This window comes from Taeniopygia guttata, chromosome 7 (genome assembly GCF_048771995.1).
Source record: "Taeniopygia guttata chromosome 7, bTaeGut7.mat, whole genome shotgun sequence".
NCBI lineage: Eukaryota > Metazoa > Chordata > Aves > Passeriformes > Estrildidae > Taeniopygia > Taeniopygia guttata.
Genome location: NC_133032.1, coordinates 6,656,536 through 6,669,425, shown reverse-complemented (window position 1 = coordinate 6,669,425; position 12,890 = coordinate 6,656,536). Strand labels below are relative to the sequence as shown.

At 41.5% G+C, this 12,890-nt stretch overlaps 1 protein-coding gene across 6 annotated transcripts in view; it reads right to left on the bottom strand.

Moving 5' to 3' along the window:
* The window catches only part of SEMA5B (semaphorin 5B), a 269,864-nt gene that overhangs the window by 67,068 nt on the left and 189,906 nt on the right, over window positions 1–12,890 (bottom strand). For all 6 annotated transcript variants that reach the window (XM_072932000.1, XM_030277145.4, XM_072932001.1 and 3 more), the window contains 3 exons: window positions 4,877–4,975; window positions 3,927–4,140; window positions 1,128–1,413 (listed from right to left, as the gene is read on the bottom strand). In XM_072932000.1, coding sequence (XP_072788101.1) covers window positions 1,128–1,413; window positions 3,927–4,140; window positions 4,877–4,975 — 599 coding nt within the window. The remainder of the gene's footprint in view (window positions 1–1,127; window positions 1,414–3,926; window positions 4,141–4,876; window positions 4,976–12,890) is intronic.

Sequence of the window (12,890 nt, the reverse complement as noted above, 5' to 3'; positions counted from 1 at the left end):
CACCAGCAGGCGACACATTAAAAGAGGAGGGTTTGTACTTCAGCAGGGCTTCACTGCTTTGGTTTTCTGGCAACAGGCCCTTACTCATACTGGACAGCACTGCACACAAAAACCCCAAACAAGCTGGTTGCCCAGCACAAGGAAGGCACTTTGAGCATTTGCCATATGGAGTAACTACTCAGATTTTCGTTCTCTAGTTTACACGTCAGGCTAACACCCCCCTGGAGAACATGTATTATTGAAACTCAATACCATGCCGACTGGTTATAGCTTGAAACTTATCATCCTAGCCTTAGGCATCAGAGAAAAAGTTATTTGAGCTTTCCTGATTTAAAAATATACATTATGAGTTTTTTAATATATTTTTTAATTAACTCCTCTTCTCCTTTCTGCTTTCACAGCTACACTAAATCATTCCAATTACAAGTTTTTTCACTATTTCAATAATTTCAAGCCAAGAAGAGGTGCTTATGAAGTATCAGAAATCATACCTTCTCCTCAGAGTTTCATCGCTGCTTTTGATTTGTGGACTTCAAACAGTCTGGCAGAGGTAAAGCCCCCCCCACCCCACCTTGGAAATGCTAAATGTCTTGTGGCCCTCATGACCTTGCTATTACAGTGTTGTTCAACTGCAATAGATGTTGTTTTCAATCTAGGCTGTTGTGATCCCATGTGCCACATTCTTCTCCTTCCAGCCCTTCTCTCCCAAGTGTGTGTACCTGTCCATCTCATGGGCCAGCTCTAGTGTTCACACAAATGTGTCAGATTGTCCAGTCAATTAGCCTGGCTGGAAATTAATGTGTTTCTGTTGGGTCATTTTTAGGTCATCTCTCTAAAATACACAAGTGGGACTGTCCCTACAAAAAGTCTGAAGTCTGCTGATGCTCAGGTTTGTATCAGAGTAAGTTACCCTAAAACTGCACAGTCACCTTTTATGGGCTCCAGGAATCTGTGAACCATGGATTAAAACCACTGTCTTAAGGGTATGTTGTCACAGATCTATCTATTCTCTCACGTTTGCCAAATGATCTTTCATAAATCATTGCTCAGACTGTCTAAGAAATCAATACTTTGTCAGTCTCAGACTGCTGGGATAGAGGAAGGGCAGTATAGCCAGTGCAACTTACACATTAGTAGTGAAGACGCCGTAGATCAGATCTTGCTCGGGAAGGTAGAAGGTGCTTTGCAATTCATTGTAATAGAAAGGGATTTCTCCAGCACGGGAGCAGTTCAGTCTGGCCTTCATGAAAGTTGTCCAAGTGTCCTCCAGCAGAAACCTCCCTCCAATATCATTTTTGCAAACCCTTGCCACACGAGAATACACAGTTTTCCCACAGTCATGTTCCACTGCGTTTTCACGAAAGAAGAAGTAGGTGAACAAGCCGATGTCATAGGCAGCAATAAAGTTAGGCTCTGAAAAACAAACATTTGAAGAGATTTATATAGGTTAGAAATCAATCCATGCTCACTGACTTGCTCAATGCATTGTGCTGCCAGCTCCATTTGTGCACCCTGTCAAAGCTGGGATCACAGGGAGTTTGGAGTCAGCAGAGGACATAAAAACAGTAGATGGGAATAATGATATAGGAGGATATATATATATATAAAGCTCTAGTACCTTTTTTCAGATCTTGGAAAGGCCCCATTGTTTCTCCACTTTATTGGCAAAGCTGCTACTGATTTCAGTGAAAGCAGAGTTCAACACTTTGTATATGCATGACTATTCTCTGTACCTATACTCATTTTACAAGAGAAAGCCTTCCCATTGGGCTGCTTCACCTATTCACTTTTGAAGTGGACCTTATGATGTGTTAAATATGCTGCATGCATCCGCCCGATTCCCCAGACAGCTTCACTGAAACATTCAAGCTACTCTCCCAGCACTGTCACATCTGGCTTTTATCATCAAACCTTTCCAGTTTCTAGGCACAAAAGATTATCTTATGTCCATAAAACAAAACCATGCCAGAGACTGACAGCAGTGAAATGTGCTCTCCTTAATGCTTTTTCTCCTAACGTTTTTGGTATTATTTTCACAAGAATTGAAAAGAGCCTTGAATTTAGTAGGTTTAGTAATTAATATTTTAACTGGGGATATAACAAAGCTTTAATGTGTACAGTTTTTTATCCTAAAAGTTTCTTCGGTAAAAGGAAAAGTTTGGCCAATGAATGATATTTGACTAAACAAACAAACCTTCTCCAAACCTGTTGGTTTTATAGGGTGTTTTTACAATGTTCATTTCTGATTAGTGCTCAAAGGAAGAAGAATAAAGGGAAGGACAGGATTCCTTTAAGGCTGCAGCCCAGGAGTGAAAGAAGAGCAGAGAAAGGCAGCCCATTGCTGCTGCAAGGCAAGTTTGGGAGGCAGATGATGGTACAGAGGGGAGGACATTGCAAATCATCTCCTGTCAAACTTTCTCCTTCAAACTAACCATGAACCTTAAAGGGACCCTTGTTATCCCCAATCTGACCTTCTGTCTAACACAAGCCTGAGAATTTCACCCTGTAATTCCACCATCAGGTCCTGTAACAGGAGAATTAGACCACATCTTTTGAAGAAGATCTGATATTAGTGGACAATGTCACCTGGCTTTACATCCATCACTTCCCTCAGCGACTTGTTCAAATCACTAAAGACTGACCCAGCTGCAACCTGTATTTCTTTTCCCATTTGACATTATCTGGTTTCAGCTTCCAATCACAGGTTCTTGTCATGACTTGTCTGCTAGATTAAAGAACTTTATCCTTTCCAAAATCTTCTCTTGATGTAAGTACTTCCATATCATGAACAAAACACCTTTTATCTCCTTTTCAGAAAGATAAATAAATTGAGCTCCTTAAGGCTCTCACTGTGAGGCAGGATTTCCAAGTTTCAAATCACTGAATGGCTCTTCTCTGAATCACCTTCAGGTTTTCTGTTTCTTGATGAAAAGTGGCCAGACCAGGACAAAATTTCTCCAATGTCACCAATGCTGCACAAGGTTATAAATCCAAGAGTCACATTAGTTTTTCCAGTAACATACGGGAACTTGAGTTACTGTTTGTCTTTCCTCAAACTCCCCTGTTCCAATGTGGCTTCCTTCTGAATCTTGCATTCATGCAATGACAAGAAGAACATGTTTCCAATGAGTGTGTATGGGCTATGATGCTTCTTGGTCCTAATTCACAGTCTTTCCTGATGACACCCTTTTCCTTACATTCCAGGTCTCCATGCTCACTTCAGGCTGCCTGCAGAAGCCTAGTTCAGTCTTATTAAGCTCCAGAGAGTGCACAGTCCCACTGCTCTTACCTGAGTGAAAGGAGATAGGGGGAATATTGGGGCCTCCATCACTACAGTCTGCTCAGACTAGAAGTGCTTTGCCCCAGTTGGAAGGTGTGGACTCAGTGCAGGGATTGCTGGTTGGAATTCAATAGCTGGCTTGATGCAGGGTATTATCACACTGGGGTAAGAGCTTCTTTTAATAACTGCAAATCCACACCAGTATGGACTCACATGGAACATAATGTGCTGTGAAATTTCTCATTTCAGAGTGATCTTGCATTGAAACCAGGCATCTTCAGCTGAGTCAGGGGAAGTAAAGAGTGCCTATCACTCTGCAGAACTGGGTCAACAGTATGATGCTTTAAGTTGTTTAAATCTTTGAGTGGTTTTCTTGTTAAAATGATGTATTTGGTCATCTCACAAGACAGAGACCCATATATATGTTAAGTAGCCTGTAAGACCCACTTTCTATATTCTAAATCAACTGTTCTGAAATAATTCCAGGCTCTTTTTAAATGTCTTCTAAGCTGCATTGATTATTGCTCCGGAAGCCCTTCCCCATCATAACTCTGGATCTCAATATGAAAAGAGAGAGAAAGATTTACAAGCCTGTCAAGCTGACTCTAATACATCTCTTGCTCAGATGTGACCCACATGACTTTACCATTGAGCCATTTGGAGTTGTATTGTGCTGTCCTAAGTGGGGGAACATTTCCAAGGCTGCGGTAAATAGCAGGATCCCGTCCAGAAAAATCAATCACAGTTGCAGCATAGAGCTCTCCTCGTGATGTAATCACAGCTGTCGAGTTATGCCGAGGGTCATATGGGCACCGAGCCACTCCATTAATTCTGTCAATGATTTTGCTGAGATTTCCTACCTGTATTTAAAAGGAGAGAGAAGAAAATTTAAAGAGCATCTGACTTTCTTAATGGTATAAAGAATTTGGTTTACCTATGAGTACCTATGAGCAGATCCCTGATTTTTAAAAATCAGGTAGCTAGGAGAATGTAATCTTAGTGATGACTGAAAATTGATCTTTACAGCCAACATTTGCCAATGTAAGAAGTTGTGTCTGAGCCTCACTGATCCTACTGCTTTGTATAAAGGGTGATTCTCCAGACAATAAAACCCAAATCCACTTGATGTAATCAGGTGCTCCTGGTGCAAGCACAGGTTTTTAATCTTCTGTAGACACCTCCTGAATACATATTTGCCTTAAAAAAAACATACAAATAAACATTTCTCTGGACCTGCTCCGGCCTCCCTTGAACCCAAAGGGAATTTTGCCATTTATTTTAAAGAAACTTTAAAGTATTCAGCCCAGGAGGTACTCACAGATAAGCTTGTCTATATCCCCTATTTTCAGTGCCGTACCCAAGGTTTACATAATCAGCACTTTGTCCAGACCAAACTCGCCCATAACATGAACTTTTTGTTCCCCAACTGCAGACACAGCCACTGCCCCAAAGCAGCCCAAAGAAGAAAGCAAACATAATTTCAGTCAGCTACATTTAGAACATATTTTGTGCAGCCACGACAGCCTGCCAAATGACTGTCCTTCCCCAGAGCATGTATGCAGCCCTCTCCATCACTGTAAGAGAGGCAGAACAGACCTGTCGACTGGAACACACTGGCGAAAAGGCATTGGTACCACAGGTAAAAACCTTCTTGCCATAAACAATCAGCACTCGGACATAGTTCTGGCACTCCTCCTATAGGGACACAAGACAGAGACAAAAGATGTTTGAAAATATTATTACATTAAATATACCTGTGTTGCAGCAGGAATGCACCTTCCTTAGCTCTAACTTGGGCTGAGGTTTGTTGCCTCAAGCAGCGCACAGCTGGAGGCAGCCAGCAGTTTAGGTGAGCATGTCCAATTTGCCTGTTATTTCTCTAACCATAGCCCTGCACAGTCCCAGGGTAGGATGTTATCCATCAGGTCAATTTTGTCATAGCTACAAGTACCTCTTTCTGTGCTCTGCTTAGATTGGAGGAGAATTTTTCTCTCTTCCCACGATGATACTTCTGACCTATTTTTCCAGTAATGCTGCAGCTTTGAAAACATTACCCAGACACCAACTCCAGTGAAGGACAGCAGGTCTGTCTGCACTATAATTCAAACCAGTGCCAGCAGGAAAACAGCGGGAACTTCTCTTTAATAGACCAGGCTGGTCAGAGAATCTCGTGTTTGAACAGGCTGTTATTCCTGCCTCCCAGAGGATTGTGTGCTCAGGATTTTCCATGGTAGAAGGAGTGTCTCTTTCAGGTCAGGCCAGTGAGAAACAGCAAGTTCCCAGTCTCAGTTGCTTGACCACTTGCTGGTACCAATAGGCAACTCCCTCCACATGTCAGTCCCCAAAGGTGTGGGGGTCCTGCTGTCCCACGCTGTGCTGGGGTGGCAGCACAAGACTGCAGTTGCCTTTTTGTTCAGAAAATCATTTTCATGTTGTTAGAGAGAGCCATGGTCTCTCTTTCTCCCCAAAGTTTCATATCCAGAGACCTGTGGAGTGCAAATCAGGCTAACTGAGCATCTCCTGGAGGTAAGTAGTGGCGGTGAAGGAGGCCACATAAGTCAGGAGCTTTCTAAGAATACACACAAGAAAAGGGAGGTGAGAGACTAGTATGCAATTCCCAGAGGCAGTACAAGAGGCTGCAGAGCCACCTGCCCCAAGGATCACCCAAAGAGCCCCAGTGAGCCACGTGCACCAGCCTGCCTGCCCCAGGCCCTGGGCCACCTCAGAGGAGAGGATATGAGCAATGATTGGCACCCACTGGGCTCCAAGGGAAGAAATTCTATTATGTTATATCATAAACAGAAAAGGAAACTTGTTAAAAACCAGCAACCTCAGCTGGGTTACCCGAGCTGCTTTGCTTTCTTCCTTCCAATAGATCATCATTTGCCACTAAGTTGAGCCTACAGCTGCAGACACCACTTCTCCCTCCTGTAAGCAGCAATCATTCAGCAAGCTCCTGTCTCACAGCACTCCATGCTGTTGATCATTTCTCTGAAGACTTCATTTGCAAGACTCAGCAGTGTAAAAACACCCACTATCATCTGGAAAGGAAGGGGCTTGCTTAGCTGGATTACACACTATCTTATTTCATTTGCTGTACGGAAAGGATCCAACAGGAAACCTGCCAGTGTTAGCCACAGATGGCAACTGCATGGACATGATATGTGATTTTGAGTAGCACAGACTCCACTCCAGAACCAGCCTAGGAGCACTTGCCCAATCTGGAAAGAGGCTACTGAGTGCCACAGACCACATGCTGCCAGTCTTGAGGGGCAGCAGGGGCAGCAGGAATCAGATACGCAATGCCCGGCACCCAAAAATGAGAGCTTAGATTCATAGCTGGGTCAACTCTTTTTATTTCAGAAGCAGATCAGTCATGGTAACTGTGCATCAGTCTATCAAACAGGACCTTGAGAAGTGCTGTCCCACCTGCTGTGTATTGAAAATAGTGGTCTCACTGCTTCCTTTAATAAGACAAAGGGCTTGCCATCCTCTCTGCCCTCTCCTGTCATTGCTGCATGGTGCTGGGAGCCCTGTCAGTTTCTTCCTGCCCTGGAGATGTCTGCATTTCATGACTGGGTTGTCATCCCCCTTTCTGTAGAGTACAGTTATTCAATCCCACATAATTTTAGGACTATATATTTGACTGCAAAGTACTAAAAATTCTTGAACGAATGCTGTTAAAAAAAAAAGTATTAGGTCGTCTCCCAACAGAGTGTTTTCAGAATATGACTGATTTGCCATCTAACCTAGAATGCAGTTCTGTACTCAAATTTCACACAAGAGAGTACCCACCTGCTCCCCCTCCACTGCCACCATTCTCTGCTTTGTGCAACATCTGAGCACAGCTTCTGACTTAAAACAGCTGAGACCAGTTATGTTGCTGGACCCTTTCCTGCCTAGATACTACAATGTATTCCTAACTAAAGCCCTCTCCAGCAAAAATCTGAATTCCTAATTTGGAGAATTCCCTTTATTTGCACAGAGCTGAATTACAAATTAACAAATTTCAATTTCTATAGAACCTTCCCAGCTGAGAAGATATCAGACAGAAAGAATTTCTGTGGAAGGTCATGTGCTGCAGACTACTGGCAGTAATTAATCTGTTGCACACTTTTACTCCATTTTTACTGTTTAAAAATAATGCTGCTAGGTGTGGGCCATGCCCACCTGTAATTGTTCCTATGAGTTAACTAAGCAGGCATTTTCCCTGGATCTGCCTTACTGATGATGGTAGCAGCACTCCATGCTCCTGGAGGAAGAGCAATGATAATATGCTCATTTCATGCACTGGTCTCAAAGCAATTTAGACACTTAAAGTAATGTTCTCAAACAGATGCATTGTCTGCCCTGCTCTTTCAGCGGGGGGAATCCAAACAATGCAGGTGCTAAACTCGCTGGGTTAGAGGACACACACAAACATCCAACTACCAGACCACATCTCTCCAACCTGCCTGGCCCAAAGCAGAGCGCAGTGCCCACCTCGTGTTTCTTATTGCTGTACCCATGGCCAGTCACAGCAGTCTATGAAGCCTCCAACAAAAGCAAAGAAACAAAACCACTTAAATGCTCCAGCTTGCAGGATTTTTCTCAATACAGTGTCTGGGAGATTTAATTAGATCCTTTTACTACCCCATTCTCAAAATAAATAGAAAGGAACAGCCTCCTTTCTGTGCTCTTTAAACCAGCCTGGATTTGCTCTGAAAAGTCGTTCAATACAGTGCACTCTGCAGCAAGTCATAGCTGAGGCAACTGGTTAGTAAAATGATCTCACAAACCCCTACAGAAAATAGGAGTTATTTAATGCAGTTTCTTCCATGTGGCTGGAAAACTCTAGGCACACAGGAAGCAAAAATCAGATGGGCTGTAATATAAGCAGAAAATTTGGCAAGTTTGAACCCACCTCTGTCCAGACAAGACAATGTTTGGATCCTGCTCTCACATTACGGAGCAGAGTTAAATCTGTGTATGATCAGTCTGCAAATCTCATCACCAGAAGATATTACAGGGATCAAGAGATTAAGGTTTTAAATAAAGGGGGAAGACTGCATATTTATATGGTTAATAAGAATAACTTAGTTATATTAGTTAGGATTATTATTAAATATATGACAGAGCTGATAAAAACCTGTGGCTCACTGCCAAAGAATTAAGCATATTTCTGATTTTCCTATGAATTGCATGTTACATACTTTGCTCCTTCCCAAAAATTACCTGGTATTCATCCCTTTATTGATATAGGGCCATAAATTTAGAAGGTATCATTCTTCTCCAGTCTAATGACACTTGTTTTCCTAGAAAGGAAGAGAATTGCTACTTCTCAACACTACAGACCACAGGATCTCACAGTCAGAACGAACTGCACTGAAGCCCCTTCCTGCCACCTCCTCATTTTAAGCCTACTCTCATTTATTTAATTTTTTGTAGCATTTAGAATTACTGTTCATGCACTGTCTGTGAATGCTGTATGTCCATGACTGTGGACAGGACCAGGTCTCTTTCTAGCTCACAGAGACATTAGGTTGTTTTGAGAGCACAATTCAAACCTGAGAATCAAGAGTGGTGCCCTGTTACTGCCTTCATTCATGTGGACAGGTCAGCAAATGGAAGGGCTGACCTCCTGCAGCTTCCATTTGATGTAAAATCAAAAAGTTTCAGGTTGCTGCAAATAAACCAGCTGTAGATGCTTCTCAGTTTATTCTGTCATCTCTTAACACCAGAGTTCTAAAATGTTAAAAACCCTAATCTCATTGTACAGATGCATTTTTCTTTGAAAGCATAGCTATATATATAGGCACTACTTTAATGGCTTTCTAGTTTAAATAAACTACCCAAGCCCTGTTGTCAGAGATTTCCTTTTTAATTATTGGTTAACACTCTTTCATCACATGCTGATATATTTTACAGTTATACACTGTATGAGAAAAATAGCTGTTTTAGACAGTCTGCCATGCCCAGTACAGAGCTCCTGGAGCACAACCTGGAGTTCAGAGAATCAGCCAGCAGAACTCCCAGTTACCTCTTCTGTGACATTTTAGAGTGCAGCAACATTTAATTTAACTGCTGTAGTTTATCCCAATTTATTAAAAATAATCAAGAGCCAGCTTGGTTCTTGAGCACTGCTATTGATACACTCTCAAATATCTGTATTTACTTCTTTGGACAAGCAAGTCTGTTACTCAGTTTAAGCCAAGCCCCCAACAAAACTACCCTTCTCCTCTGAGTGGAACAAATAGCAAAGAGAATTGCTAATGATTTTTCTAGGCAAATGTTCTTTAATAGATTTCTAATCAAATTTATTTGATGGCTGATTCTGCATCGATAGCTTAGCAGAAGTAATAGGAAATGTAGGTTCAGGTCTCTAGGAACAGTTACAAAGGGGATAAAAATAGTTGATGGCCTCCCAGCTATTTCTGTTTCCCCAGGGATTTCCATGGTGCCTCTCCTACCTGGATGCCTATTATTCTTAAATGGTGTGGAATTTCCCAGTTCCACCAGATAAGCAGATAAGCATCCTCTGTGTGACACATAGCCACTGGAAGGCCTGAAATAGCTCATTTCTCCTTTAGTTCAGCAATTTCTATGCACCAATCCCATTCCACTGGGCTGAAGCCTTGGGCTAGGATTTCCCTGTAACCTTGTGCATCCACAGCAACAGGACACTGTACAAAAAAAGGAAGGAGCTATACTGGCAATGCAGTGTGACAACCCAGATGGATGCCTATCAGATATTAATCTCACTTCTTTCTTGCTCCAGAAGTGTTATTAGTGCATCATCTCCCTCCTGGCTACACAAACCTCATAGGGCAGAATGTAAGAGCTGCCATTTTTCACTGTCATTTTCACAAATGGTTTCTTTACACAGTTTAAAATGAAGGTGTGCTGCTTTTGGAACATTAAAAAAATAATTTGGTGCTTAGACAAAAGAAAGACCAAAGTTCTAATGTTGAAAAAGCCACAATCTTACATGTTAGGCAAAATTCCTTAGATGCGGTTGATGACAACTGTTATGCAGAGACAAACCAATTACAAACTAGGAACTGAGCAACTCCTAATGAAATTAAATACATCTCTTCCCCTTCTGCTCTATCCATCATTCATTTTAACTACAACCTCTGGATGATTTCATTTTGGAAGACACAAAGAAAGGCAACATAACACTGACTTTGCTCTCTGCACTGTCTCAGTAATGTGGATGTTTTCCAGGGGACAGCTTAAAGATATTGATCATGTTACACTTTATAAATGCTGCAAAAAAAAGAAGAAAATAATTATTACTGGTAGAAGCCAGCGTGACTCTCCAGAGACATGGCAAGCAAAGCATGTACACTTCTTTGGGAAAACCACAAGTTTTAGTTGATAAAAGTAACATCAATGAAAAATACTTTTCTGAGGTGTTTGTTTTAATATTGCATGATCTATTGCAGAGAGTTAATTTTAAAATCAGGTTCAGGAACTTATACATTAAGTGATTAAAGTCTGATAAATTACTGCGATGAAAAAAATTCTCAAAGTGAAATCACTCATAAACTTGCTGACCTAGTGGAGCCCCAGCTGGGGTGGTACCAGCTCAGTATCAACATTTTTCTTAACAAACATTTAACCTAAAGATGGCAAAAATAGCAACTATCAGTGAGGTCAATGCCTCACCGTGTGTAGAGAGAGAGAGAGAGAGAGAGAGAGAGAGAGAGAGATAGAGTGTGATATGTGCCAGGATGGTAGGATGGTTGCTGAGCTGGACTTGACAAAAAACTCCCATTTTTTAAAGATACTTTGCATTAAAGAAATAGGAACAAAAGGGCTTTATGTATAAGTGTGGAGATTACATCCCAAGAGTAGAAACTGTGGAAGGATTTAGTGGTCACAGTGGCCAGGCAATTCTGCATGATCTCCTGTGGCAGAGGAGCTTACAAAACTGCCATGAATATGAACTGAGAAGGGTGGAAGGCTGTTTTAATCACACTTAGGCATTAGAGAGATTGACAAGGGAATACAGGTGAAAAATTGGAGTGTGCAGAAAACAGACAAAAAATATTCAAGGGCAGTAGAAAAATGACTTAGAGAAAGAGGCTTGGAAAACTCATCTTCTTACTTTATCAAAAAGCCAAAGTACTGCATTGCAAAGAACATATTAGTGCCTCTGTAAAAAATAAATACTGATAACTAAGGGGCTCTTTAATCTAGCAGAGAAGGGCAAAATGAAACCCACTCACGCAAAACTGAAGCCAGATCCAAATAAAAAAATAAAGTACATGTTACCAGGGAAGGTAATCTGCCATTAGAACAATCCAGAAAAGCACAGGGAGCACATTTTCTTCAGGCCCTCAGTGCAAAACTTTCCATCTTTTTCAAAAAGGAACAGCAGACACAGGCACTGAGCTCAGTTTAGGAATAAGCAAGTGAAAATCATGGCCAGAGGTGTCAGAAAAAATGGTACCTTCTAACCTTATATTTAAGACCCAGATTTTTCATCTGCCTCTTGTCTAGACAAAAGGTACTCAAATGGAAAGTAACTATTATAGCATAACAATTACACTTCTGTGATATGCATTTTGTGGCTTTTATTCTTGTGCTTCTTATTTTTCTTAGGGTACAGGTCTCTGCATTTTAGGAAGAGAGTTTCTAAGCAGCAGGAAGGATCTTATTTAAATACTTAACAGGCACAATAAAAAGGGCATTTTTGAGCCAGTTTTGAAAGCTTCACCTAAAATATATACATTATTAAATGGGCAAGGAAAATGTACCAGTCATATAACTTCGGGAAACTACACTGTGAATTTATGTAAGATCCAAAGGTTCTCCTTATTTCTAGCCTCTATCACCACATATCTAAGTGCCTAACAATCCATAACACATTTATCATCAAATCATCTGTGCTGGGTAGAAACCTGCCATTAGTCAAGTCTGAGGCAGACAGAGCTCTGCACCTTGTACCACCATTGCACAGCAGAATCAGAAGCGTTCACAGCAGTGCTGCCCTCACCTGCTGCATCCACCCAGCCAAGGGCAAAGATCCTGGCTCAGATCTGGACTTAGCTGGAGTAGCACACTTCATCAGCTGCCTAGACTGAACTTGGTCTTTTTGAGCTGTTGCTGAGTCATTTCTCTGCAGTATAACTAACAATGAATGTATAGGGGACTCAGCTGTGGACACACAGGGTAGTGTAGATAAAGACCTGGGAGATCAGTGTTTACTTAGCTACTGCAGAATCCTTCTGTCTTCGTAGCTTCCTGTCTTCTTGTCAGAGTCTTAGTCACCACCTTTGTTTGCCGTTAATTTTATGTCAAGAAGTGCCTAACAGTCTGCTTGACTACCATTCCTCCAAACTTCACTCATGGTCACTGCACCCACCAAATGATTTCAAACTCTGTGTCACAATCAGCATAAACTCAGCTGTTCAGAGCATTATGCTCATGACATTTTTTTGCAAACCCTTTGCACTGTGAGAAGGCAGCAGTGAAGATACTCAAACCGTTGCTTACTTTTGGCATAACAGGAACAAAGATTGAAATTACCCTAGAATTTGTTCAGTCACATGTATGGCTTTATCCAGGGGTTGACAAAATATTTCTAGCTTATAAATACAAATTCTTCTACAAAATCTCACAG